Source organism: Rattus rattus, chromosome 4, assembly GCF_011064425.1.
Source record: "Rattus rattus isolate New Zealand chromosome 4, Rrattus_CSIRO_v1, whole genome shotgun sequence".
Lineage (NCBI taxonomy): Eukaryota > Metazoa > Chordata > Mammalia > Rodentia > Muridae > Rattus > Rattus rattus.
In genome coordinates, this window is record NC_046157.1 from 158,311,410 (window position 1) to 158,338,300 (window position 26,891).

The 26,891-nt window shown below is 47.3% G+C and overlaps 1 protein-coding gene across 1 annotated transcript in view; it reads left to right on the plus strand.

The window, feature by feature from the left end:
• The window catches only part of Armc9 (armadillo repeat containing 9), a 126,482-nt gene that overhangs the window by 19,162 nt on the left and 80,429 nt on the right, over nucleotides 1–26,891 (plus strand). Inside the window, exons 8-12 of the mRNA XM_032901528.1 lie at nucleotides 2,962–3,119; nucleotides 5,622–5,720; nucleotides 16,994–17,028; nucleotides 20,133–20,244; nucleotides 22,467–22,559. Coding sequence (XP_032757419.1) covers nucleotides 2,962–3,119; nucleotides 5,622–5,720; nucleotides 16,994–17,028; nucleotides 20,133–20,244; nucleotides 22,467–22,559 — 497 coding nt within the window. The remainder of the gene's footprint in view (nucleotides 1–2,961; nucleotides 3,120–5,621; nucleotides 5,721–16,993; nucleotides 17,029–20,132; nucleotides 20,245–22,466; nucleotides 22,560–26,891) is intronic.

The following is a 26,891-nucleotide window of genomic DNA, read 5'->3' on the forward strand; positions in this document are numbered from 1 at the left end:
CCTATCTCCAGCACCAGGCTTTTTTTTTTTTTTGGAAAGAGAGGAGTATTAGTAAGTTACTTATTTCAGCTTACCAAAGAGCTGGCAAATGATTAATCATTTAATTGCGATACATACGCGAGTTTAGCTGCACGAGGCAAAAGGTTTTGAACGTTTTGTCCTTGGTTGTCTGGTGTGTCAGCCATCTGTCCATCCTCACAGTGAAGTAAATATTGGAGGCAGTTAACATATAAAGAGAAGTGTTGATTTAGTTCTCTGGTCTGGCGGCTGTAGTCCAAGATCAGACAGCCTGGTTGGTTGGACCTGGTGGTAAAGGTTAGTGATGTGGTAGAGCACACTGCTCACGTCATGAACCAGAAGCAAAAAGGAGATGGTCGGGTCTTTCTGGAAGCTCCTGCTCCCTCCCAACACAACTCTGGGGACTAATTTTTTGTCATATGCATCTCTGGGGCACTCATTTAAACTGTTGGATTATACCATTAGCTCCAGAAGCCAATGACCACTTCACAGTGAAGCCATCTTCCATCTCTGAGAGTCCCCATCACTCAGGCCGCCTGCAGCTGTCCTGGGCACATGCACGTTGCTGGCACCCCGCTCCCTTCCTGGGACTTCGTGTCACTCCTAGGACTTTACAGCGCACCCCTCGTCCGGGTTGCTTGCCTCCAGCCCAGCAACTTAGCCTCATAGGCTTGCATGGAAGCTCTGGTGGAGCCGACAGGACGGTAACTCCTGCATTCTGCCTGTAAAGCTGCCTGTGGGTGATGCTGAATTCTGTTCCTGTATAAAACACACCTGGACCCCTTCAAATTAAAGTTTCAGTCACCTAGAGTGCCTCGCTGCCAGGCAGCAGAAATCCCCAGGCCATCTTGTGTGGATAGGGGATCCCATGGCTTGTTGTTGTATTTTGTTTTGCTCTGTTTTGACAGAGTCATGAATGTGGCACAGGCTGTGTCCCATTTTCCTTTTCTGCTCTTTTTTTTTTTTTTTTTTTTTTTTTTTGGAGCTGGGGGGAACCCAGGGCCTTGCGCTTGCTAGGCAAGCGCTCTACCACTGAGCTAAATCCCCAACCCTTTTCTGCTCTTTTAATTTGGTCTTTGAAGCCAGTTCTGTCTCCGAGTCTCTGATGCTGTGGCAGGTGGGGTAGCCACGCAGTTCTGACGTATCTTCCATGCCTGTTTCCTGTTGTCTTAGTGCAGAGGGCCAAGATGCAAGCTTCTCTTTACCAAACTAATTTTATCCACCAAGATATGTCCTGACCACATCTTACTTTTTTCTGGCTAGGCTTTTTGCTCTTGATTCTCATTGAAGATTTGGTTTAAAACAGCAATGCCCAGGCTGGAGAGATGACTCAGAGGTTAAAAGCACTGACTGCTCTTCCAGAGGTCCTGAGTTCAATTCCCAGCAACCAAATGGTGGCTCATAACCCTCTGTAAAGGGATCAGATGCCCTCTTCTGGTGTGTCTGAGGACAGTGTACTCATACATAAAATAAATAAATCTGTAAAAGAAAATGCCCCTGCCGTAGCCTGAATGCTCTGCTGCCTTGAAGTCTGCCAAGTAAGCCACCTTTCAGGCTCGCTCTCTGACGAGTCCCAGGAGTGGGGACAAAATATTCTAAAACTCTTTGCTACAATATAAGGAGGACAGCCTTTTCTCCAGTCCCCAGCGGAAGCACACAGCATGGGTTTTATTGTCTGGGATTGTATGTGCATAGAAGCCCTATCTGGCTCACATGTTAAACTTGGTAAACTCCACTCTGCTGGTAGCATTTTAGGATTTCCCTAGCCTCCTCCAGTCTTTTAGTCACAAACCTATACACACACACCACCACCATCGCCACCACAACCACCACCACCAGGCATAGTGTAGTCAGCAGCCCTGCCTCTGAGTGTCAGTTTCTCTTGCATATCCAAAGCCATTGCTAGAGTGGACTGTGATCATTGGAACTTCCTACACTCTATACTTAAAGATACCTTCACGTGTGGCTACTTAGACATTTTTGAAAGAAGTGACAGCAAGACAACATGCCACACTTGCTTGTGCCCATGTGATTCCAGATATGTGACTGGTTCTGTCTGCTGTGCTCATGCACTCAAGGCTCAGAGTGGATAGGTCTTGCTGAACCTCCATGGAGGAGCAGGGGGATAGCTGTGTCTTCACGGGGTCAGCTGGGATGTGTGGCAGTCATTACTTGTCCTTGGAGCTCTGGAACACTGGAGATTCTCTCCCTACTACAAGGGCACAACTGGGAATTCCCAGCCACTCCTGTCACTGCTGGTCCAGACTCAAATGAGTCGGGGCCAGTCCCCAGCTTGATGGGGTCTGCACCGGTTCTGATACCCAAACGTAGTTGGCATTCTTTTTTCCCTGAAGGCAGTCTCACTTAGTAAACCTTGGAGTTAAACTTAGAGATCTACTTGCCTCTGCTTCCCAAGTGCTGGGATTAAAGGCATGTGGCACAGGATGCCCGGTAACAGATGACATCCTCAATCATGATTGAGCATCTGGGGCTTGCCCCACCACTACTGAAATATACTGTCAACCCACAGTTCTACCGCTGCCGCTGCGCACGTAGGTCACACTCATGTGTCCATGGGCATCTAGGCTGGCTTTTTTTTTTTTTTTTGCTATTGTGAATGGAATATCGGTAAACATGGATAAGCAGGTATTTCTGTGGTGGGACCGAGAGGCCTTGAGGTGTAGGCTCAAGAGTGGTATAGCTTGGCTATATGGAGTTTTCAGGGAACCTCTATCCCATTTCCCACAATGGCTGCCTGAGTTCACATTCCACCAGCAGTGGATAAGGTTCTCCCCTCATCCTTGCCAGCATTTGCCTCCTTTTGTCTGATTGTCACCACTTCTGTGGTGCTGTGACGTATTGTGGCAGAAGGCTTGGCGGCCTGGGACAAGAGCACAGTTACTTGGACTCTGGGTTTGGCTTCAGTGACCACTCTCTTCCTAGAAATGCTGCAGCAGCTCCACCAGCAGCTGCTGGAGGCCGAGCGCCGGGCCATGGCCTACCTGAAGCGCTACAATAAGATGCAGGCCGACTACCACAGCCTCATCGGGGTCACAGCCGAGCTGGTGGATTCTCTGGAGGCCACAGTCAGCGGCAAGATGGTAAGGACGCACCCTCCGTATGGAGTTCTGATTCAGACAGAGTGCATGGCACCCAGACTGTATGCTGTGGGGCTCCTGCCCTGTATTTGAAAGGCTGGTGTGCAGCAGCCAGGCTAGCACAGTGTCTTACCTGTTTTCCCAACACGTGCTCCGCCCTGCTGTCCGTCTCGGTCTTCCTCTCTGTTATCGCTGTTGTTTTAGGGTTTTTTCTTTTAAAATTTTACATATGGGCCCCTCATAGTAATGGCACACACCTTTAATCACATCACATAAACACATAAAATACTAAATCTTTAGAACATGGCTGCAGTATGAAGGAAGCGTTCTTATTTTTGTTTAGATTGCATGTGTATGTGTGTTCTGCCTGCATGTGTGTTTATTCACCATGGGCATGCCTGGTGCCCAAGGAGGAAGAAAGGGGCCTCAGACCCCATGGAGCCAGAGCTACAGGCACTTGTGAGCTCCCCGATGTGGATGCTGTACTGAGCTCAGATCCTCTGGGACAGAGAAGCAAGCACTCTTAACCACCAAGCCTAGAGCGTGAACTTAGGACAGAAAGTTGAACAATGCAAAGGATGATGTGTGACCTCACCATGTTCTCACACCCTCCCCTTAAAGATTTATTTTGTATATGTGAGTACACTGTAGCTGCCTTCAGACACACCAGAAGAGGGCATCAGATCCCTTTAACAGATGGTTGTGAGCCACCATGTGGTTGCTGGAATTTGAACTCAGGACCTCTGGAAGAGCAGTCAGTGCTCTTAACCACTGAGCCGTCTCTCCAGTTCTTCATCCCCCATTTTGATATTGATGCTAACATGTTCTTGTATGTGATTGAGGTATTTTTGTGTGCAGGCTTGAGAGTGTAGACTCCTGCACCTCGTGTTCTCAGGTTTAGTTATCATGTGACCCATCCTTCCTCTGAAACTTGTCATTTTGTTCCTGTGTACACAGTGTGTTGGTGGTCTTTGCCCACGACCATGATTCCTTCCCTCCTACCTTTGCACATTCATAAAGAAATGGAATCAATGAAGCCCACCTACCTCACTGTGCAAACGCTTGCTCAGGTTCCACCGTAATTGAGACCTTTGTTTGCTGTGACAGTGCTATGGCGAAGACTCTAATCCGTGTCCCTCCGAGTGCGGAAAGATCCTACAGATGGATTGCTGAGTCACCATTTTGACAGATGTTGCCAAATTACTCTCCTAAAAATTCAATCTACCCTCTAAGATTATATAGCACTGGGCAACACCATCCATGATTCAACTGTGTATGTATTTGGGTAGGGTTTTGTACACCCGCAATTTCAACCCTTGAGAGGCAGAAGCAGAAGGATTGCGAGTTCAAAGCCAGCCTGAGCCTTCGTGGCAGGAAGTCAGCATCATGTCATGCACTTGACAGTTTGTCGATGTCTGTCATCCACTCAGCCAGCGTTTCCTAAATACTGGGCCCGTTTACAGCCTCGTCCCTTCTTAGTGTGGGCCAGGCAGCTGGGCATTTCTCACTGATGGCCCAGGAATGCAGGGCAGGACTACTGAGCTGCTCATGTTGTCAAGAATCAAAAACCAGAGCCCAGATCTTCAGATTCTGCCACTGTTGCTACTACGTATGGCTGCCCCCTTACTTCATGCCTGGGGTCTACAGAGATGCTTGAGAATCGTTTGTTTCCACGGCGATTGAATTCACTGTGAATGGCATGGATGGGGTAGCCTGCGATCGTACCTGTAGTCACCTTTTAAGATGATTTATTAATTTATTTTTTATTGTATGTGCATTGGGTTTTTTTTGCCTGCTTGTATTTATGAGAGTGTAGGATCCCCTATAACTGGATTATAGACAGTTGTGAGTTGTCCATGTGGGTGCCAGGAATTTAATCCCTGTCCTGTGGAAGAACAGCCAGAGCTCTTAACATCTCTTCAAACAAGTCAGTTATTTTTATTCTCTTAGGTCTTCCCCAGAGCTCTGAGGTTTTTGGGTGGTTACTTTTAATGAACAACTTGACATAATTTGCAACCCCTGGGAAGTGTCTCAGTGAGCGGTTGTTTGTATCAGGTTGGCCGACAGGCATGTCTGTAGAAGAGTGTTTTGATTTAAGGAAATTGATTGGGAAGCCCCAGCCCACTGTGGGCATCACCACTCCCTGGATCTGGATTTTGAGCTGAGTAAGAGAAATTGAGCTAATAGCAAGTATGCATCTTGCACTCCCTCTGCCCTTGACTGGCTGTGACTTGCTGCTTCAAATTTCTATTAACCTGACCTCCCCACAGAGACAGGCTGTGGTGAGCTAAAGTAACCCTTTCTCCTTACACTGCTGTTAAGAAGGTTTTTGTCACAGTAGCAAAACCCAGGACAGAGGGTAAGATGTGCTTTCTACATGGCCATTGCATCAGTCCCTCTACGGGAGATGCTGAGCTTCCTGAGGTCCTGCTACAGGAGACGTAGCATAGCTGAGGTCCTGTGGGCAGGCTGCATGGCTTTCACCTGGTGACCTTGTCCTTGCAGATCACGCCCGAGTACCTGCAGAGCGTCTGCGTCCGCCTCTTCAGTAACCAGATGCGCCAGAGCCTGGCACACAGTGTGGACTTCACAAGGCCTGGGACGGTGAGGTGCCATGAGAGACAGGGTATCCTGGGTTTGCCCCCCGGGTCTTAAAAGTGAAGTATTAGAGAGAAGGAAAGCCTGTGAGGAAGTGGTGTTCAGGAGACCCCACTGCTGCTGTCTTGTCTGTCTAGAAGCTCCCAGAGGGAGAACTAAGCGATCTCTGAGGTGGCCGCAGTTGAGGGCGAGCCCTTTGGGTGAGCAAGGAGAGGTGCTATTGCAATCTATCATGGCAGCTGCTCCTGGGCACCGAGGCCTGGGAGTCAGGAGGAACAAATAGAAACCCCGCTTTGTCTTTAAAAGAACTCTCATGGGCTGTGGTGACTGCTCAGTAAAGTGCTTGGTGTGCAAGCACGGGGACCTGAGTTCTCTCCCTCAGGCCTTGAACACTTGACATCCTCGTGCTGGGAAGACAGGTAGACCGGACCCCGGGGCTCGCCACCCAGACAGGCTAGCCTACTTGTGAGCTTCAGGAGGCCTTGTCTCCAAAAAAGGTAGACAGTGCCTGAGGAGTAGCACCAGCCTTGTTCTCTGGCTTCCGCATGTACGTGAACACACACACACACACACACACACACACACATGACTGTATTTACACATGCTTATACACACAAGAGAATTGGAGGTGAGAGATTGAGTGGTTTAAGACAAGGCTTTCCTTTTTTAAATTTTATGGAAAATAATTAAAAGGCTTACAGAAAAATCATAAACATAGCAAGGAACACTGGTGTCTTCTTGACCAGCATTATTTATTCTCTTTGTGTGTGTATCTGTGTGTGTGTGTGTGTGTGTGTGTGTGTGTGTGTGTGTGTGTGTGTATCTCCCTGCCTCCATGTGTCTCCATACACAAACACAATAGGGTTTATAAAACATTTGTACATATTTGTCAGGGTGGTGTATGTTTATTTTGCTTTCTTGTTTTGTTGAGACAAGATCTCATGTAGATCAAGCTGGCATTGAACTTCCTTAAACTGATGATCTTACCTCCCAAGTGCTAGGATTACAGATGTGGATACCACACCTGACTACAATGTGTAGTTCTTTTCCTTTTTGAGATTTATTTTATTATTTTTAGTTATGTATAGCATGTCTGCATGTGGTTAGGTGCATATGAATGCATACAGGCCAGAGGTATTGGATCCCCAGAGTTTTTGAGTTCTGGGAACAAAACTTGGATCCTCTGGAAAAGCAGCAAGTGCCCTTAACTGGTGAGTCATCTCTCAGCCCCCACTGTGTATTTCTAAAGTTTCCCTGTGTCAGGGTCTCTCCTGCGATCTGAGCATTAAAGAGGCTGAAGCAGGAAGGAGCAGCAGGTTAGAGCTTAGCTAGAACTCCACAGGGAACATGAGACTGCCATGGGCTGAAAAGGGAGACCATAGCCCCAAACCACGCAGAGGGACAAGGTGAAGATGGGTATCCCCTTACCGACTCACATAATTATCAACTCCAGTATGTCATCTTATCTAACTGTCCCCTTCCATTTGCCAGTGGGGCTGCTCTCCAGAGCCCCCAGTCTAGGTCAGGGTGCTGTCTGGACTCTGGAGCCCCTTTGCTCTGGACCGTTTCCCTGGTCTTTTCCTTGGCTTCTGTTGCATTGGCGCTGGGGAAGCAGCAGTCCTCCTTCAGAAAGTGCTACTCTCCACGCATGTTTGGGGTTGGGCTCAGGTTTTTCATCCCAGGCTGAATGTTCCCCGGGGAATGATGTACTTCTCCTAGGACAGCACATCTGGAAGGGCACCGTGTGGACTCAGGGATTCTGTGGACTCAGGGATTCTTAACCCTGGAAGGCTATTGGTATCTCTAAGCACACCCTCAAAATTTAGGAGACCACTTGCATTCTGGAGCGCAGACCTGCCTAAGACTGGTCAGAGGCTGGCTAGGTGAGGCCCACTCTGGACAAAGTCCCTGAAGGATCCTCATAACCTGTGCGTCAATGCAACTTTGAAATCAGATCCACACGCTCACATTAGCATCTTCATAAATAGGGCGCCTGTCGTATTTTTAAAAATTTACACCGTCCCTCATACTCAGGTAGGTTTAAAGCAGGTTATTGAAAGGCGGAGAAACATAAATAAGAAAAATGAAAAAAGTAGAGATTGAAATAGATTGTGATTGAAAGAAAAATAAGAACAAGCCAAACAAAAGCCAGGGGAAAGAACTATCGTTATGATATGATAGGTGTGATAGAGCCTGTCATGGCCACTGTACCTCCAAGCTGCTGGCCCCAGATTGTCCCTAGCTTCCCAGCAGCCCACATCAAAGAGAGACTGCAGCTTCATGGCTTGTCGTGCTGCTACAGCCAAGAGGCAGAGTTAGGGAATTTATTAAGTAATGTTCTCTGTGTGCAAAATACTGTGATGGGTGCTGTCTGCATGGGCCAGAGGCACAGTCAGAAGTCAGCTCCTGTGAGCATCCTCTGCCCCCATTCCTGAAGGAGACTTTACAGGGCTTTTAATCTCCCTGTATGCCCTTTAGAATTAAAATGAAAAATAATGAATTTTTCTAAGTATTCATACTTTATAATTTAAAAGCAAGTTAAATTTTTTTTTCTTTTTTCTTTTTTTCGGAGCTGGGGACCAAACCCAGGGCCTTGCGCTTGCTAGGCAAGCGCTCTACCACTGAGCTAAATCCCCAACCCCTTAAATTTGTTTTTTATATGGCCCTGGCTGTCCTGAAATTCATTAGGTGGCCTTGAACTCACAGAGATCTACCTGCCTCTGCATCCCAGGTGCCACACATAACTAAAATGTAATTTTTTTTAAAGATTTGTTAATTAATTATGTATGTATGTATGTATGTATGTATGTATGTATGTATGTATGTATATATACAATGTTCTGCCTGCATTTATGCCTGCAGATCAGAAGAGAGCATCAGATCTCATTATTGATGGTTATGAGCCCCAATGTGGTTGCTGGGAATTGAACTCAGGATCTCTGGAAGAGCAGCCTTAACCACTTAACTCTTAACCTCTGAGCCATCTCTCCAATCCCCAAATTTTAATATTTTCAAAAATTTTATGTATATGAACATTTTCCCTGCATGTATTTCTGTGCACCATGTGGGTGTGGGTGCAGCACCCACAGAGACTAGAAAAGGGTGCCAGGTCTCCCGGGATGGGAGCTATAGACAGTTGTAAGCCACCATGTGGTTGCTGATCAAATCCAGGTCTTCTGGAAAAGCATCTGGTACTCTTAACTGGGGAGCCATCTCTCCAGGCCTCAAATTCATGTAGATGGATGGATGGATGGATGGATGGATGGATGGATGGATGGATGGACGGACAGACAGACAGACAGACAGATAGCGGGCTGGATGAGAGTCGAGCCATTGCTGCCCGCAGTTATCTAAATACTGTGGCATAGAGCTGGTTGCTCTTTGTTCCCTGGGAGAAGGATGGGGTCCCAGGTTGCCGATCAGTTACACTTGTGTGTTTACTCAGGTACTGAAGAGCTGTTCCCCGGAGCTGCCAGCTACCCTGCATTCAGGCAGAAAATGGCTCTGTAGTTTGTGCCTTATGATGGGGCCACAGGAGAGCTAGCATGTAGAAATCTCAGGAGCTGGCTGGGTTTAAGGATGTAAGTGTTGGCTATCTAGGTTTTTTTTTTTTTTTTTTTTTTTTTTTTTTTTCCCAAAGCTATAAAATTGAGAAAATAAAAGGAAATTTTTTTAACCCCGGGGCAAAAATTAAGGTTTTTTTTTTTTTTTTTTTTTTTTTTTTTTGAGCTGGGGACCAAACCCAGGGCCTTGCCCTTGCTAGGCAAGCGCTCTACCACTGAGCCAAATCCCCAACCCCTGGCTATCTAGGTTTTAAAGGGGCTTCAAGCCAGGCGGTTAACCACCCATCTGAAGCCTCCTGCTGTTTGTAAAATTTACCGCACTGGTTCACACACTAGACTGCTTCACACACCCGCTTCTGAACTAGGATACAAGACAGAAGAACTGGTCAGAGGGTTTGTAAAGATCACCATCAACACTGGCAAAGCTCTTGTTGGAGAGCATGGACTTCATTTGTGGAGAAATAGGTTCCCTACTGAGTCCAGGACTCACATCACTTCTGGACCGCCTGCCAAACCTGTACTGCTGCCCTTCCCACAGAACCGCCACACGGGGGCAGCATACACAAGCAAGAGCTGGCCCTACCATAGAACAGCCACACGGGGGCAGCATACTCGAACAAGAACTGACCCTACCCCAGAACCACCACACAGGGGCAGCATAGATGAGCAGGGATAAACTTACTTTCTCTGGTAGGCTCTGTGGTTGTCAGGAATGGGTGGGCAGGTGGTACACAGCAAGGTGTGCCCTGTCACATAAACCCAGTGGGTCGTCCCTCTAACCAGAGAAAAGAGAAGACCCATGCTGGCAGAAGGCCTCACCAACTCCAGGAGAAGAGAGGCTCTTCGGCTTGCCCTGTCTGCTTATGCCTTGTCGGAGCTGGCAGGTGGATCCAATGGCTCCCAGGATTGGTGCTGGTGAGAATCTGGTGTTTGGAGGTAGAGGAGTCTCCTGGATGTTCTGTAACACTGAATCATACATGTCCCCTTGTCCCATGTGGCTGACCTAACTCTAGTTTTCCTCATCTTTGCCTCACCAGGGCCAGAACTGGAGTAGGTAGGAATCAGAGTGTGTTATCGGCTGCCTAGTGAGAAGTGAGAATTCTCCCCAAGGAGCAGGAGAAAAGACAGTTTTCTAAGATTCTAAAAGGACATCCATGCCACATAATGGCATTTTCACAGCAGCCAACAGCAGCCCTGAGAACCATGGTACTCCCATGGCCCTATAGACAGTCTCACTCTGTAGACCAGGCTGGCCCGGAACTCAGATCTCACTGCCACTGCCTCCCAAGTGCTGGGATTAAAGGCATGTGCCACTGTGCCTGGCTTTCAATCTTTGTACAAAGATAAAAATGTGTAACTGCATTTTATAGACTATATCCCCTTGTCTTAAAAATGTTTTATTATTACTGTCTTAATAATTGTGCATGTGTGTGTGTCTGTGTGTGTGTGTGTGTGTGTGAATACAGTACCCAGAGGAAGGGTGTTGGGTCCCCTGGAACTGGTGATTACAAGTTGCCAAACATTCTTGCTGGGAATTGAACTTGGATCTTCTCTCAGAACAGCAAGTGCTCCTAAGCACTGAGCTTTCTCTCCGCTCCCTGGGTCCCCGTTGATGCAGAATGCATACCTAGTGCTCAGGTCACACAAGTCACCACCATGCAGCAGAGGGAGCCTGGGCCAGCTCATCCTGTACGACCGGCTGAAGAGTCAGTTTATCATTACTGGTTAGGGCCATATGAGCATCTGGCTCGAAAACGGCAATTTACCAGTAAATCTGACAGAACCCAAACCTTCAACTCCGCTGCCTCCCGTAGCTGACCATCTGCCTAGGCTAAGTCCACATCCTCCAGACCTTTAAAAATATGTACCCTTATGCTGGTCTACAACTCATTCTTTAGCCCAGTAGCACTTCTATGTATGTTTTTAGTGCTTTGAGATAGGGTCCCAAGCTAGCATCGAACTTACAGTCCTGCTCTAGCCTGTCCTAGCTCGGGGTTCCGTGCATGCACCCCCTTTTCCAGCCTCACTACACTTTGACAGCATTCAGTCCTTGTTAGAATGCTTTTAGTTCCTGTACTGTACAGCAGTGGTGGCGGTGTTCAGCTTTTTTGAAACAGGGTCTCTCATATAGCCCCTGGCTATCGTGGAACTCACTACATAGACCAGGCTAGCCTTGAATTCACAAAGTTCTGTCTCCTGAGCGTGGGGATTAAAGGTGCCTGACAACTTGTAAAGTTTGAGGTCAGTATAGAACATCCAGCCATTCCTCTCTGGGTGGAGATCCTTTCTTTCTCTGCCACTTTACTCCAGATCAATGAGTATACATGTACTGGAGCCCAGGTAGGGGACAATCCTTCCAAAGGTCTGCCTGGATTGGACTGTGTAAGAGGGTGACTGACTGTGTCAGAGATCCCTGGCCAAGTTGAAACGAAAGCTGTATTTCGAGTGAGTCCCAAGGCCTAGTAGTGACTCTGTAGGACTTATGAGTTCATGAGAAATTTTCATTTAAATGAATCTTTATTTGGACAAACAGCACAACTGGGAACTAACCCTCTGTTTTCCCCATGTCTCCAGGTAAGCAGTGAATTCATGATAGACCTAGGAAATGGGAGTCTTGGAGGGGAGCTGCATCTGCACTCTCCTTGGTTTTAGTAAAATGTTACAAAGGCTGTGGTGGTTGTCCCCCTTTTTCTGGGTGGCCTGTGCAGTTGTTGAGGAATGGAGCCAGGCCTGGCTCCTCTCCCCGATGTGTGATCCTTGCTCTGGTGGGAGCTCAGCAGCTGTAGCCATCCGCACCTCCGTGACAGGAGGATACCTGCAGTTGTCCACATGGCCACTCCTCTACTTCAGGCTCAGAGATGTATGTCCTGTACCCCCGATCCCAAATTGATGGCAGTTCATACCTTTATACTTCAAATCAGATGGTAGAACCATGACCTTTCCCTAGCTCCAGACACAGACTTCCAGACTCTTTCCACAGATCCTGACAGGAACACTTGTGTGCCCACTCTCCACTCTGCCCTGCTGTCTGCTGTGGAGGAGACTCCTGGGAGTCACTCAGGGCTTGGTCCTCCCCTTCACCCAGGTGCACTGGTCACCAGGAGCTGGCCCTGGGCGCTCTCTGCAGTGGGAGTTGCTGTACATTGTTGAGACCGTCCCTAGTTCTCTCCTGACTGAGAGCCCCAGTCTCCTCTCTCTGTCATGCTCGTCACTCAGCTTGCTGGGTGTGTCTGTTTATGTCTCTGTATCCTAGGAAGGATTCAGGTGTCTTAGAGGTCGCAGGTCACATTACACCTTTGCTTCATGACTGTCCTTATTTCAGGGAATAGCTTTTCTCTTTCTGTACACACCCTCTTCTGGTTAGAGACACCCAGGGCTGTTCCTTCAGGTGCAGGCTGAGGCCTTGGATGTCCCACTGTGATCTGAGCCTCTCTTGAAGTTTTGTCGGGAGGGTCCCATAATCCTTGTTCAAGTGCACTTTAGCACAGCTGAGGCCTGGCAGAAATGGGCCTGGCCTTAAAGGGGTTTGTGGGCCCCTTTATCATTTAGGTTGCAGGCTGCTGAGGGGGTCAGGCCTTTTCCCATCCTACCTGGGCCAAGCACTTGTTCCCTCCACCCTTTTTTTGTGCTCACATTAAAAAAAAAGTTTGCAGACTAAACCTGGCCCAGAACAAACAAACTTTGATTTAGGAAGCCTGCAGTCTAGTGAGATTCCTGGCATGCCATTGTGCAAGGTCCTTGGTAGAGGGCCACTGTCCCTCCTGAGCTGCCTCTAGGAGAACTCTCTTCTATGTCACACCTGCGCTTGATGACAGTCTGACACCGCAGGTCCTCAGGTTGTGATCCCAGCAGCTGTCCCAGGCCTAGGAGCTGGGGCCTCAGGCAGCATCTGAGGGAAGACTCAGCTTCCAGTGACTGAAGAGCGTGAAAGGTGACATTTTCACCTTGACTTGTGTGCACCTTTGTCTCCGAGTCTAAGAATCCCAAGAGCTTTCGCTGACCTGATTCAGCAGTTGACACTTTGGTTCATGGCTTATTCTACTGCATCCTCCCTCTGGGCTGGGAAGATGCTTCATTCCCCACCAGCGTTCCCTCAGGGCTTCCTCAGGTGAACCGGCTGACTGTCGGGGAGGTTGGGAAGACCCTGCAGCTGTAACCACCCTTTGTGTGTCTCAGCTGAGCCCTAGTTCTTTCTAAGACTTGCTCTTTCAGTGTTCAGAAACTGTCTGAAAAACAAAACAAAACAAAACAAAATCCAAACAAACAAACAAAAAAAGACTCCACTTTTGGCTTCAGTGGAGGGATTTGCTCTGGCTGTGATAGATAGTGGTCTCCTGTTTTCTCCCACTGGGCTGTTCCTGGCTGACTGTTGGGCCCTGCATGCACTCCCTGCACCACAGTGCCCACAGCTGTGGAGCAGTGACTCAACTCAGGCAGCAGTAGCTGTGGTCATAACTGGCTTCAGAGCCTGCAGTGGACACCCTAGAGATCCAGTGTACATCGAGGGTTGCCCAACAGAAGTTGAGAACAGCTTCCTCGGCGTCTGTGTGATTACCAACACTTCTGAGGCTGGGAAGTAGCTCTGCTGTAGAATGAGTGAAGTCTTGGGTTTAATCACACAAACCAAGGGACATGGCTCATACCCTATAGTCCAGCACTCAGGAGGACCAAAACCTCAAGGCTGTTCTCAGTTCAGTAGTGACTTTGAAACCAGCCAGGGCTACATGAGACCCCAGGTGTCAGAGAGGAGGCCAGAGCTGTCACAGTGCAGCCTGTGCTCTCCACTCAAGCAGTCCCAGCAGAGGGAGGAGCTTGGCACAGATAGGCGGGGCAGAATGCTGACTTGTTCTGCCTTCACTGGGGTCCCTACCCACAGTGATGCTCTCACTGGACTCACTGGTGGGTACCGCCTGTGTCCCATAGGTGGAATGTCAAGTCTTGAGTCATCCCGTGAGTGTCAGAAGACATTTGACTGTTGGCTGTGTGTCGGAGTGTTGTCTGGCCAGCGGTAAGATGATTAACAAGCCAGTGTGGCTGTAGCTGTGGCTGTGGCCGGGGCTCTGTTGGCAGAGTACCTACACGCTTAGCATGCTTGAAATCTTGGATTCAATCCCCAGAACCACGTAAAACCAGGTATGGTGGTGGATACCTCGAGTCCCAGTATTCTAGGAGGTGAGGCAGGAGGATCAAAAGTTGGAAGTCATACTTGTTTACTTGGCAAGTTGGAGTCCAGCCTGGGCTACATGAGGTTCATTTGCAAAAACAAAACAAAAACAACTCAGAAAAATCGCACAAGTCCTAGTATAGAATAGAGTTACAACAGCCAACCGTCTCTCCAGACATCACCAAATGCTCTATGGAGGCAGACTCACTCCCAGGTTAGAGCTACCAGGGCAGCAGTTCTCAGTGTGTGCGTCACGTATCAGATACCCTGCAGATCAGATATTTATGGGTAACGACAGTAGTGAAATTGCAGATGTGTGAAGTGATAAGTAATCTTATGGCTGGGGTTCAGGACACCCCATGACCAAGTTCTCAGCTCAGAGGAGATTTATTTGCTCCAGAGGGACAAAGGGCAGAGATAAGACAAAGATGGGAGACCTCTCTCTCCCAAGGGAGAAGGGAAGGGACCGAGGGAGTGGGGGAGTGATACTTGTCTCAGAAGGGGACAAAAGGCTGCTTCCGGACAGTGAGAGGACAGAGATTACCCACAGTTTATAAAGTTACAAGGGGAACTCTGTTAGGATGAGGTGTTTAATTTTAATTGGGCGTGAGTCAAAGGCAGGTTTTAATTGCTGGACTTCAATGCTTTGATAGCTGGACCTTGGTAGTCAGCCTCAGGAGGAGGAAGCCTGAGATAGACTACTTCATTGGGGAGGAGTGAGTTTTACTGGGGGAACTAGGAATGAGTTGATACTCTTGATTTTTTTTTTTTTTTTTTTGGTTCTTTTTTTTGGAGCTGGGGACCGAACCCAGGGCCTTGCGCTTCCTAGGCAAGCGCTCTTCCACTGAGCTAAATCCCCAACCCCGATACTCTTGATTTTTAAAGATTTGCAGTGGTGTGCGTGCGTGTGTGTGTGTGTGTGTGTGTGTGTGTGTGTGTGTGTGTGTGTACAGTAACATTGTAGCAGCTCTGTGTCCTCACTTGACTCCAGTTGGTTTACTGCTGTTCCTTCCTGTGTCCTTAATGTGTGAGATGAGGTGTTAGGTGGCTTCTTTAAGTGGCATCTCAGACCTGTTTCCAAATGACTTGGTAGGTTAATAATAGGAATGGGTAATTTATTTAGTCAAAACACTGAAGGATTAAAACTGCTAAGAGTATATATAGCTGGTAGTAGCCTGCTGGCCTAGCACTTGCAGGATCCTGGGTTCAAATCCCAGCGCTGTAAAAACTATGAAAACATATAAGGTGATGAGGCATTTGGAAGTGAGATGCTGCTGAGCCGTGGTGGTGCACGCCTTTGATCCCAGCTCTTGGGAGGCAGAAGCAAGTGGATCTCTAAGATCAAGGCCAGCCTGGTCTACAGAATTAGTTCCAGGACAGCCAGGACCGCACAAAGATACCTTGTGTCTGGGTTAAAAACAAACAAACAAAAAAGAAATGGAGCTTGAATCTGGAATCCAAGGTCTGTAAACTTGGCAAGAGAAGCTGTCAGAACTGGGGTCACTGCAAGACCACTTCCCCAGTGCCTGTGTGGCTTTAGAGTAACTCTTGCAACAGACTCACGCTGATTGGGTATCTCTAGATGCCCAGCGTTGGGACACAAGAATGACATAGTTTCAAAAACTCCCAAAGGAGAGAGTCCCTCTGTGTCCCTCACTGGCAGGAATGGGTGACATTTAATAGGCGTGGCTCTGTTCTTCCCTCTGCGTAGCTTTTCTCTCCATGGGTCTGCTTTATTCTGCCCTGTTCCTTGCAAACCAAGAGTCCTAGGCAAACAGTCTGCCATTTTAGCTCCACTCGTTCTCTTCTCCCCTTGTCCTTGTAAGTCAGTTTCAAAGTCTCACCCATAAGTAAAATGTCCACATTTAACAGAAACACATTTATTAAGAAATAAACAAACAAAACCCATAAGCAAATAGAATCAGTAGGAATCCTCATACCGGTTCGGCCCATTCTCAAATGTCTAACGTCCCAACTGTCTTTTACATTTGATGCCTGTTGTTGGACAAGTGCCTCCCGTTGCCTATGTTTATTCCTCTGTGTTCCTCCTGTGTAATTCGGTAGTGCTCATAGTGACAAAAAATGAGGACTTACACATGCACACCATGCGGGCCACGCCGGCCAACACACAGTAAGTGGGGAGGCGAAAGGAATTGTCTTTTTTTTTAAAAGCACCCGTGGAGTAGAGTGTTGGACTTGGCATAAAATGACATTACCTTGTACTTAAAGAAAAATATTTTACTAGGAAAAAAGAATGTAAAAACCCAAACTGCTTTTGTTCTTCATGGCGTCTATGATTTGATGGCTCCGAGTGTGGCTGGGGAATCCCACTCATTTCCATTGAGTTTGACCTGAGTCTCAGCAGACCAAGGGGAGGTGACTGACACAGGCACAGTGGTGTATCCTTCCAAGAAGTGGCTTTAAAATCTTACCCGCCTTTGGAGGACACTGAACACTTTGCAGATGGCTGCTTATGTGCTGTTGGAAGGGCCTTGGGCTGATGCTCTATTGTCAGTGTCTAACATGGCCTGTTTGTTCCTATGCTCCCTCAGGCCTCAACCATGTTACGAGCATCCTTGGCACCTGAGTAAGTAATGGGTTTTTGGAGTTTTCATTAATTGTGTTCTAAAATTGTATTTACTTTTATTTTATGTGTAAGGGTGTTTTGCTTGTCTGTCTGTATATAACCTCCATGTCTGGTGCCTGCAGAGGCCAAAAGAAGGTATCGGCTCCCCTAGAACTGGTGTTACAGATGGTTGTTAGACACCGTGTGGGGCTGGGAACCAAACCCAGGTTTTCTGGGAGAGTGAACAATGGAGACATCTCTCCAGTTCCCAGTTATATCTGTATGTAAAACTGGAACTCAGGAGAGCTTACTAAAATTCAGCTATATGCGGATATGAAAGAAAATACCAGTGATCATAAATTGTGCTGAACCAGAATTATCTTTTAATATGGATTCTTATAAGGTGGCATGAAAGAGCAAAAAAACCCAAAAAACAAAAAAAAAACAAAAAACTAAACAAACAAAAAACAAACTTGTTGGCTTATTCCTGTGGTATTCTCTAGAAATTAATTCTTTCTTTAAAAAAGATTTATTTATTTTATGAATATGAAAATTACATATATACCTACCCACAGGCCAGAAGAGGGCATCAGATCCCATTACAGATGGTTGTGAGCCACCATGTGGTTGCTGGGAATTGAACTCAGGACCTCTGGAAGAGCAGTCAGTGCTCTTAACCACCGAGCTATCTCCCCAGCCCTAGTAATTAATTCTATCCATTATTCCATAGTCAGCAGCCATTTCAGGGTCTTACGTCCTGTGTCTTCTGCTGGCTCAAGCTATGACCAAATCCTCAGGATAGCTTTGCCTGTCCCCAGCCTGCCTGTTCCGATGACTTAGGCTGTCACCACAGAAGCATGACGTGCATACATCACTGACTATGTGGCAGCAGTGAGGAAGTGGGAAGCTTGAAAGTGGTTAGTGCTCTAGCTTAAGCACCAGAGTAGGTTCTGGTTAACCTCTAAGCCAGCATATGGTGTGTGATGACTTAAACAGAGGCGGCCACAACCTGCCTGCCCACCTGCCTGAGTCTCCCTTGGTCTTGCCACTCACTTAGTGGCACTACAGCTCAATCGTCATAAGCACAATGGATAACCTTGTTAGAAATCCCACCTCTGCCGCCAGCGATGGTGCTTGGACTCTTCCTCTGCCTCTGCCCCTCGGCTTCTTTATTGTGGCAGGAGGAGAGTGGCAGTAACTGGGCTACAGGCCTGACGGGAGGAAGACGGTGAGTCTGACCTGGGAACTGCACCGCTACACTGCTAGACAGTGGTTGTAAGCACTCTTTGGATGTTGGCTAGCAGGCTTAGTGATGTAAGGGCAGGGTCACCTATAGAAAACAAACAAGGAATGGGTTTGTGGAGGATGTTAAGAGAACATGGGAGGAGGCATGATCCAATTCCTTGATCAGTGCAAGAATACTGGGCCCCTTGGTAATACTCCTGTGGATACTCATACCTCCTCAAGGCAGTGTGCACAGTCACTGAGAACCATTCTTTACCCTTCCCTCTGGAGGAAGCCCCAGTTGTGGAACAGCCAAACTGGGCTTTGCGATCACAGTAGTTTTCTGGAGAACAAGGACTTGTTTACACTTTAATTTTTTAAAAGATTTGTTTATTTTATATTTAGGAGTACACTGTTGCTATCTTCAGACACACCAGAAGGGGGTGTCAGATCCGATTACAGATGGTTGTGAGCCACCATGTGGTTGCTGGGAATTGAACTCATGACTGGAAGAGCAGTCAGTGCTTTTAACAACTGAGCCCTCTCTCCAGCCCTACACTTTAAATTTTTTTTTCTTTTATCTTTTTCGGAGCTGGGGACCGAACCCATGGCCTTGCGCTTGCTAGGCAAGCGCTCTACCACTGAGCTAAATCCCCAACCCCTAAATTTTTTAAAATAGTACTTTTTTTATTGTATAGCCCAGGCTGGCCTAGAACTTATGATGTAGCCCAGGCTAGTATGGAACTTGCAGTGATCCTCCTGTCTCAGCCTCCAAATTAGCCTTCATACCCAGCTTGTTATAATAATCTTGAGGTGTAAAAAGCTATTTAAAAATTCTCTTTTGAAATGTATTTATTTTTGTGTATGTGTGTGTCCCAGCTTACATCACATGCATGGCTTGTAGAGGGCCGAAGAGGGTATTGGGTCCTGTCAGTGTTCTGCGTTATGTGACAGTCAAAGAAAGAGAGGTACTCCAGAATGTAATTCAGGCTTAAGGCAGCAGGGAGGTCCAGCCTTGATGAACTGAGCCTTAATCAGCCGTGCAAAGATGTATTTATTGTTGCACAAAAGTTGTTTTTGGGGTGCATAAAACTAGTTCCTCATCCCAGAGCCCCTAATCTAATCTGTGTGTTTCCTGAAAGAACATCTGGGCCTCTGCAGCTCGAGTCCCTACAGCCGAGGTCAAGCCATAGAGCCATCAGAAAAACAACGCTATAGATAACAGAAAACAATCATTGTTTTCTACAAAGATTTCTTCAAGGCCAAAGTACTTCTAGAAAACAAGAAGATACAGCGATTCTACTAGAATTCCTACTAAGGGTTCCCTGAAATTAGAGTCACAGATGGCTGTGAGCCACCATATTGGTATTAGGAATGGAACCTGTGTCCTCTGCAAGAGCAGCAGTGCCCTTAGCTGCTGAGCCATGTCTCCATCCCCCGAGAAGACTTCCCGTGTTAACATTTTACATAAGCCCTGTGCAGTTAGCAATCTCAAGAAGTCAGCATGACTTTAGGGAGTTGGACTGAGGTGCACAGCCTGTAATCAAGAGGCCGAGGTGGGAGGGTCAGCCTAGGCCACACAGTGAGAAACTAAAACAAACCTAGTATGTAATTTTTTTCTTATTATATAAGTAATTCATGCTTATTACAGAAAATTTGCATGTCATCCAAATCTAAGAAGAATTAAATTTAGCCTCATCAAATCCATCGTGCATTACAGGCAGAGCTGACGTGGCCGAGGCTGGGTGGGGGCCTGGACACTGGGATTCTGGGAGCCGAGCTGGGTGGCAGTTGGGCCACTGCAGATGCCTCAGTCTAAGCAGGTGTCTGGATGTGCACACAGGAGATGTCATGAGATGCCCTTTGCCTTTTTTTCTCTTTGAACTTGCGGTACTGAACAGGAAGTTGAAGGATGTCCCGTTACTGCCCTCCCTGGATTATGAGAAGCTGAAGAAGGATTTGATTTGGGGGAGTGACCGCTTAAAAGCCTTCTTGTTGCAGGCTCTGCGCTGGGTAGGTACCTTCCCCTTGAAGTTAAAAACAAAAAACAGACAAAATGCCAGCACTGCTTTTCTTGGCTGGCGACCTGGTAACTTGGCTGGTATCTCGTAACCCCTGTTCCAAAGAATCCCTTTCTGCTACTGCCACCACCAGGACCTGAGGTCAAAAGCCACTCCTCCAAGTATGGGAGCACATGGCCTCTACTCCAGCTCACAGAGGGCAGAGGGAGCTAGAGTTGTGTAAATTCAGGGCCAGCCTGCTCTACACAGCAGGAGCTGGGCCAGCCAGGGCTACATAGTAAGGCCTTGGCCCCATTGTGGCACATTCTATATTGTCATCAGTTACCGTTGCCTTCATGTGTGTCGGGGCCTGCATTGCAGTTAGAGTATGGGCAAGCCCAGCCAGTCACAACTCCAGAGAACCCTGGGAATAAATACTGATCAATAGCCACACTGGGTAGGCCTCAGGACAAACACCTACAGGCCTCATCTGGGTTCCTGTTCCTCCTCAGTCTGCGTTGACCACTTGCAGCCTGGGTCAATTTTCAATCATTCCAGACCCCTCTATATTTTTAAGTTATTGAGGACCCTGAAAATTTTTGTTTGTATGAATTTTATCTTAACAGTATTAGAAAATTAAGACAGAAAACTTAAATATTTATCATTCCCTGTAGAATAAATAAATAGCATAAATAACAATAGTTGTTTCCCAGACAACAAAGCGAGTGAGAAGAACATCAGTGTTGTGCGTCTTTGTGCCTGTCCTCAGGGTCTGCTCTGGGAGACTTACCAGTCTCTGATCAAGGATATGGCAGAACCCATCTTGTTAGTGTGAAAATACACGTGTTCCCTCTGATCCCATGAAAGAGTTTTGGGGATGCCAAGAGTTCTCTGAACCACACTTTGAGAATTATTCACCAAAGCCTATCACCAAACAATCCTTTCTAACTCACCCCAGAGTAGTGTCAGGCTCTTTTGTGGATCCCCATAGTTCAGAAAACCCTGGGACCTTAAAGCAACATTACCACCCCTGAGTAGCTGTAGTCCTCATGGTACTTAGCAACTGGTGGTGCACCCTGGCCTGGCCTCATTGGGAACTGTGAGGAATACAGGGGACTCAGGGGGAGAGCCCTGTGGTCTCTGGTTGTAGTGACCTGTTGACCAGGTGGGTGGGCAGTGGCCATCCAGGGCTGCGCACCCCTGGTTTGCTTGTGTCTACTCATGTTACCACACTCACCCTGCTTGCCCGAGTTTGCTACCCAGCTGCGGCTCAGCCTGTACACTCACTGGGCCTCTTGCTGAGAAAGGGCCTCCCTTAGGGAGATAACTGCACTTTCTCCAGATAATCAGGAAAGACATGGAGGTGTACGATGACTTGCTTTGCCTTTGTTTCTCTCCAGTTCCCCATCCAGCTTCATAGCGCCATAGTTAATTCCCCCATGTGACATTTTCAGCAGAGTCCTTTAGCAACCCACAGCAGTCTTCTGTTGTGATCCGGTCAGCTAGCAGTTTCTCCCTCCCACTAAAAGCCTCTCCTTCCTCCTCTGTGGTGTCTATTGGCTCTGGCCTGGCCTTTGCCCATGCTACAAACCAGGATGTGCCAAACACATCACATTGCCCTTAGGCAGAAGCAGATTCTGAACCTCTGGGTGTTTATTTTCCCTGAAAAGTGAGTGCATTTGCTCATGTCACAGCTCTCTCCTGTTGTAACACAGACTGCCATGTGCAGCATGGGCAAAGGCCAGGCCAGAGCCAGTAGACACAAAGACAGGAAGAGGAGAGGCCTTCTGAGGGAGGGAAGAGCTGCTAACTGACCAGCTCACCACTAAAGAAAGGACTAGCAGGACTGTGCCAAAAATGCCACGTGGGGAATTACTGTGGGGCTACATACTTCCCACCAAAACTTCTTCCCTTGTGGATATACATGAATTCCTAGAGCAACGTAACAGATTGAATGCCCTCCCAGACTCCGACCAGCAAGCCAGCCTCTCTCCCGTCTGCCTCCCGAACCCATTGCTTATGAGTCTCTAGCAAAGGGTCATTAAGAGCTTTCAGGTAGCCTGAACCCCACTCTCTGAGCTAGACCACACCCCCAAACACACACTCGCACATATGCACACACACACACTCACACTCACACTCACTCACTATCTGCCCCGCTGGTTGACCGTCTGCTCAATTTTCAGGACCCAACTCTTCCTAGGTAGGAATTCGTGCTTTTGTTTTTCTTTGCAGCGCTTGACCACATCCCATCCTGGAGAGCAGAGGGAGACAGTCCTGCAAGCCTACATCAGCAATGACCTCTTGGATTGTCACAGCCACAACCAGGTGAGTAAGAGGTGCCAGGCCTTCCGTGGTAGGAGGGCTTAGCAGACGTGAGGCTTTGGTTTGTCTATCACTGTGTGTGCTGCGCTCGCCCGGCATTTCCTATCAGCTGCTTGAGCGTCTGTTCACCTCTTGACCTACTTCTACTTCAGTTCTGGAGAAGAGTTCTGGAGAAGGTGGCCTGATGCCCTCTGCCCCTTTTCTGTTAGTTTCCCTTTCCGCCTCCCACTTGAATGATGCTCCATTTGGAGAGTTCATGGCTGTCGTTGCAATAGAGAGTTTTGTCAAATGCTACAATTTCTGTAGCCCCGGAAAGATTAATTCCTTCAAACCCACTATGTTATTTGGTGTCTTGGTGTTTTGGTTTGGTTTTGGTGTTGGTGTTAGGGTCTCACAGTGTCCAGGCTGACTTCAAATTTACTGTGAAGGCTGGAGATGACCTTGACCTTCTGATCTTCCTGCATCTACAGCCTGAATGCTGGGATTGGAGGTTTGTTGCCTGGGCCTGGTTCACATGGGGTCTTGGGGATGGAAGTCAGGGCTTTGCAAATGCGCTACTAGACAAGACCCCTACCCACTGAGTTCACCCTCAGCCCTGCTTCCTTTCTAGTTATTTAGTTATTTATCTAGCTATTTATTTATTTATTTATTTATTTATTTATTTATTTTCTTGTTTCTTTTAAGAGGGGATGGTTTAGAGCTCTCTGAAATTATCAAAGAACTTGCAGGGTAGGATGACTCCTTGGTAACACTAATGCCGGGTTGTCATGAGACCAAAGTGGCTTGGCCTGTTCAGAAGGGAAATTGCGCTGTCTGACTAGTTTCCTTCTTTAGTAGTTCTCAAATTTAGGGTGTAGCATTGCCAACTTGAAGGTCTCATTAAGATTTTACAGCAGGCAGGGGTGGTTCCAGGCTTTAACCCCAGCACTCGAGAGGCAGAGGCAGGTGAATCTCTTAAGTCTGAGGCCAGCCTGGTCTACAGAGAGAGAGTTCCAGGACAGCCAGGGCTGCACAGAGAGATCCTGTCTTCAAAGCAAAACAAAATAAAAACAAAACTTGTGCTGGAGAGATGGCTCAGCTGTTACAGGTCAGGCTCATAACCAAAGACAGAAGAAGGAGAACTTTTCAGCACATTAGAAGTTTCTAGGCTGCAACCCCTTTCCTTTCTTAAAGAAATAGCGAATAAGCCAAGTGCACCATTAATCCCAGGCTGAAGGAGGCAAAAGTCCAAGCTAGCCAAGGCTATGTAGGTCATGTGTCAAAAGAAAAAAGAAAAAGAAAAGAGAAAGTAAAATAGTCACCATCCCAACTTTAAAAGAAATTATAATATAATTTTTAGAAAAATAGGAAAATGAAAATTACCATCTTAGCTGTTTTTGGAGGTGGGGTGGGATGTTTTTTGTTTTGAGATAGGATTCTACTTTGTAGCCCTGGAACTTAGTATATAGACCAGGCTAGCCTCAAACAGTGCCTGTCTCCAGAGTGTACCACCATGCCTAACCATCTAACCCGTCTTTAAAAAAAGAGATTTGTTTATTTTTACTTTGTGTGTATGAGTGTTTTGCCTACACATATGTAAGTGCATTATGTACATGCCTGGGTACTGCCATCCAGCCAATCCAGGATGGAGCAGCTGGTAGCGTCCACAGAGAAAAAAGGATGTAGGCTTGTGCTCAGCTCGCCCTTGTCACCCTCAGAGCTTGGGACCTCCTGTTCAGGAGCTGGGCCTGCCCACACTTGAAATGGGTCTCTCCACATAAATCAAGATAATCCCCATAGGCACTCCCAGAGGGCAGCCTGATCTAGAAGCACCACATTGAGACTCTTCTCCAGTGACAGTTGACAGTTAGAACTAACCTCCACATATTGTGAGATTGGTTTTGTCAACCTGACAGAGAAAGGAGCCTCCCTTGAGAAAAGCCCTCCATGAGACCCAGCTGTAAGGCATTTTCTCAATTAGTGATAAAGAGGGGAGGGCACAGCCCATTGTGGGTGGTGCCGTCCCTGGGCTGGTGGTCCTGGGTTCTATAAGACAGCAAGCTGAGCAAGCCAGGGGAAGCAAGCCAGTAAGTAACCTCTCTCCATGGCCTCTGCATCAGCTCCTGCTTCCTGACCTGCTTGAGTTCCTGTCCTGACTTCCTTTGGTGATGAACAGCAATGTGGAAGTGTAAGCTGAATAAACCCTTTCCCCCACAACTCGCTTCTTGGTCATGTGCAGGAATAGAAACCCTGACTAAGACAAATTGGTACCAACACAGTGTGGTATCCCTGTGACAAGCTGACCATGTTTTTGGGAGGACTGTGGAAGGACTTGGAACTTTGAGCTAGAAGAGCCATTGAGATGTTAAGAGCTCTGTGTCATGTTCTGTAGGAGCTTGGAAAATAATGTTGAGAACAGTGCAAAAGATGGAGGCCTGGCTTGTGAAATTTCAGAGGGAAGATTAAAGACTCTTTTCTGGGCTGTTGCTATTTTGATTCTGACTATTCTGTGCTTTTGGTTAGCTGGGACTAAAAAATCAGCTGTGATTAACGAGATACCAGAACTACTAAAGTGAGACCTTTGCATTACTGGGACTATTGATGCTGGTCAGCTGGAGCTAAGAAATTAGTGGTGATTCAGAAGAAACAAGCACCATTGAGGTAAAATCTTCTGAAAAGTGTTTTCTGAGAGCACAAAGGGGCTGTGTTCCAGAGATAGCCAAGATTGTACCCCATGTTGCAGCTGTACTTGGTAAGAGTCACCCAGGTGGTACACGTTTTGAAGGCATGAAGGGGTCATGGAGAACAGCTGAAGCTTGGCACTGTGAGAGGCCATGGAAGGCCATTGGTGAAGGTGCAGCCTCAGTTGCAGTTGATGGCCCAGGAGTCATGCAAAGGAGTTGAGGCCTGGCACCATGAAGAGAGCCTGTGAGAGGCTATTGGTGAAGCCAAGTTGCAGTGGAAGACAGCAATATTTTGGAGATGCCAGTGCCATGAGATGATCACCAAGAACAGCAGCAGCAGCAGCAGAGTACAGGCATCTGGAGCCCAGAAGACAAGGTGTGTGCTACAAAGGGCAGAGCTGGAGAAATGACCCAAGCCCTTGGAGGAGCCCAGAAGATCGTGAGTGGATCCCAGACATTGGACAGTTAGAGTTTGATTTCACTTTTGGTTGTGACTATGCCCCAATATTTTTCCCTCTTGAAGGAAGAAAATATTTTAGTGGAGCCCACAGTTAAGAGACTTTGAATTATAAGAGATTGGATATTTTAAAGGGATTGAAATTTTAATATGTAAGAATTTGTAAAGACAGTGGGACTCTTAGAGTTATTTAGATCTTGGGGATGAATAAGTAAGGGATTGAGGCTCAGTAGTGAAGTGCTTGTGTGCAAAGTTGACAAGGGGTTAATTGTACTGGCTGGCTTTGTGTGTCAACTTGACACAAGCTGAAGTTTTCAGAGAAAAAAGCCTCCCTTGAGGAAATCCCTCCATGAGACCCAGCTGTAAGGCATTTTCTCAATTAGTGATCAAGAAGGGAGGGCCCAGCCCCTTGTGGGTGGTGCTATCCTTGGGCTGGTGGTCCTGGGTTCTATAAGCTGAGCAAGCCAGGGGAAGCAAGCCAGTAAGTAACATCCCTCCATGGCCTCTGCATCAGCTCCTGCTTCCTGCCCTGCTTGAGTTCCTGTCCTGACTTCCTTTGGTGATGAACAGCAATGTGGAAGTGTGAGCTGAATAAACCCTTTCCTCCCCAACTTGCTTCTTGGTCATGATGTTTGTGCAGGAATAGAAACCCTAAGACACACACACACCAACAAAACCCAAGGTTAAGAGTTAACGCATGTTAGAGGCCAAGAGAGAGCTGTTTGGAAGGTTGTCCCCTGAGCTGTGGAAATGTCGCTTCTGGACTTGGTTACCTCTTAACTACATGCTCACAGTGAATTCTCTCTGGCTATACCCTGGTGACCTGTAAGTTCTCTGGACTGTTATGCTACAGAGGAAATTTGCCTAAATAAAGATGATACAAAGACAGTTGACATCTTGGGGGTGGCACATGGCCCTTTTACTCCACCTGGTTCAGTCGGAGTCCTCTATGTCAGGTATGGGCTACCATTCAGGTGCCTCACTTCTCCACACTGCTGTTGACTCTTCCTGGCGCGGCTCATCTGAACTGGTGTTCTCTCTCCAGCCCCCTCCTCTCTGAACACAGTGCTTCTGTATACACACCTCTGCTAAGTTACATTCTGGCTACTGTTTTCTTGTTTGTTTGTTTGTTTGTTTGTTTTTAGATTTTATTGTTTTTATTTGTGTGTGTGTGTGCCAGTATGTATATGCACCATGTGTATGCTGTCTGAGGAG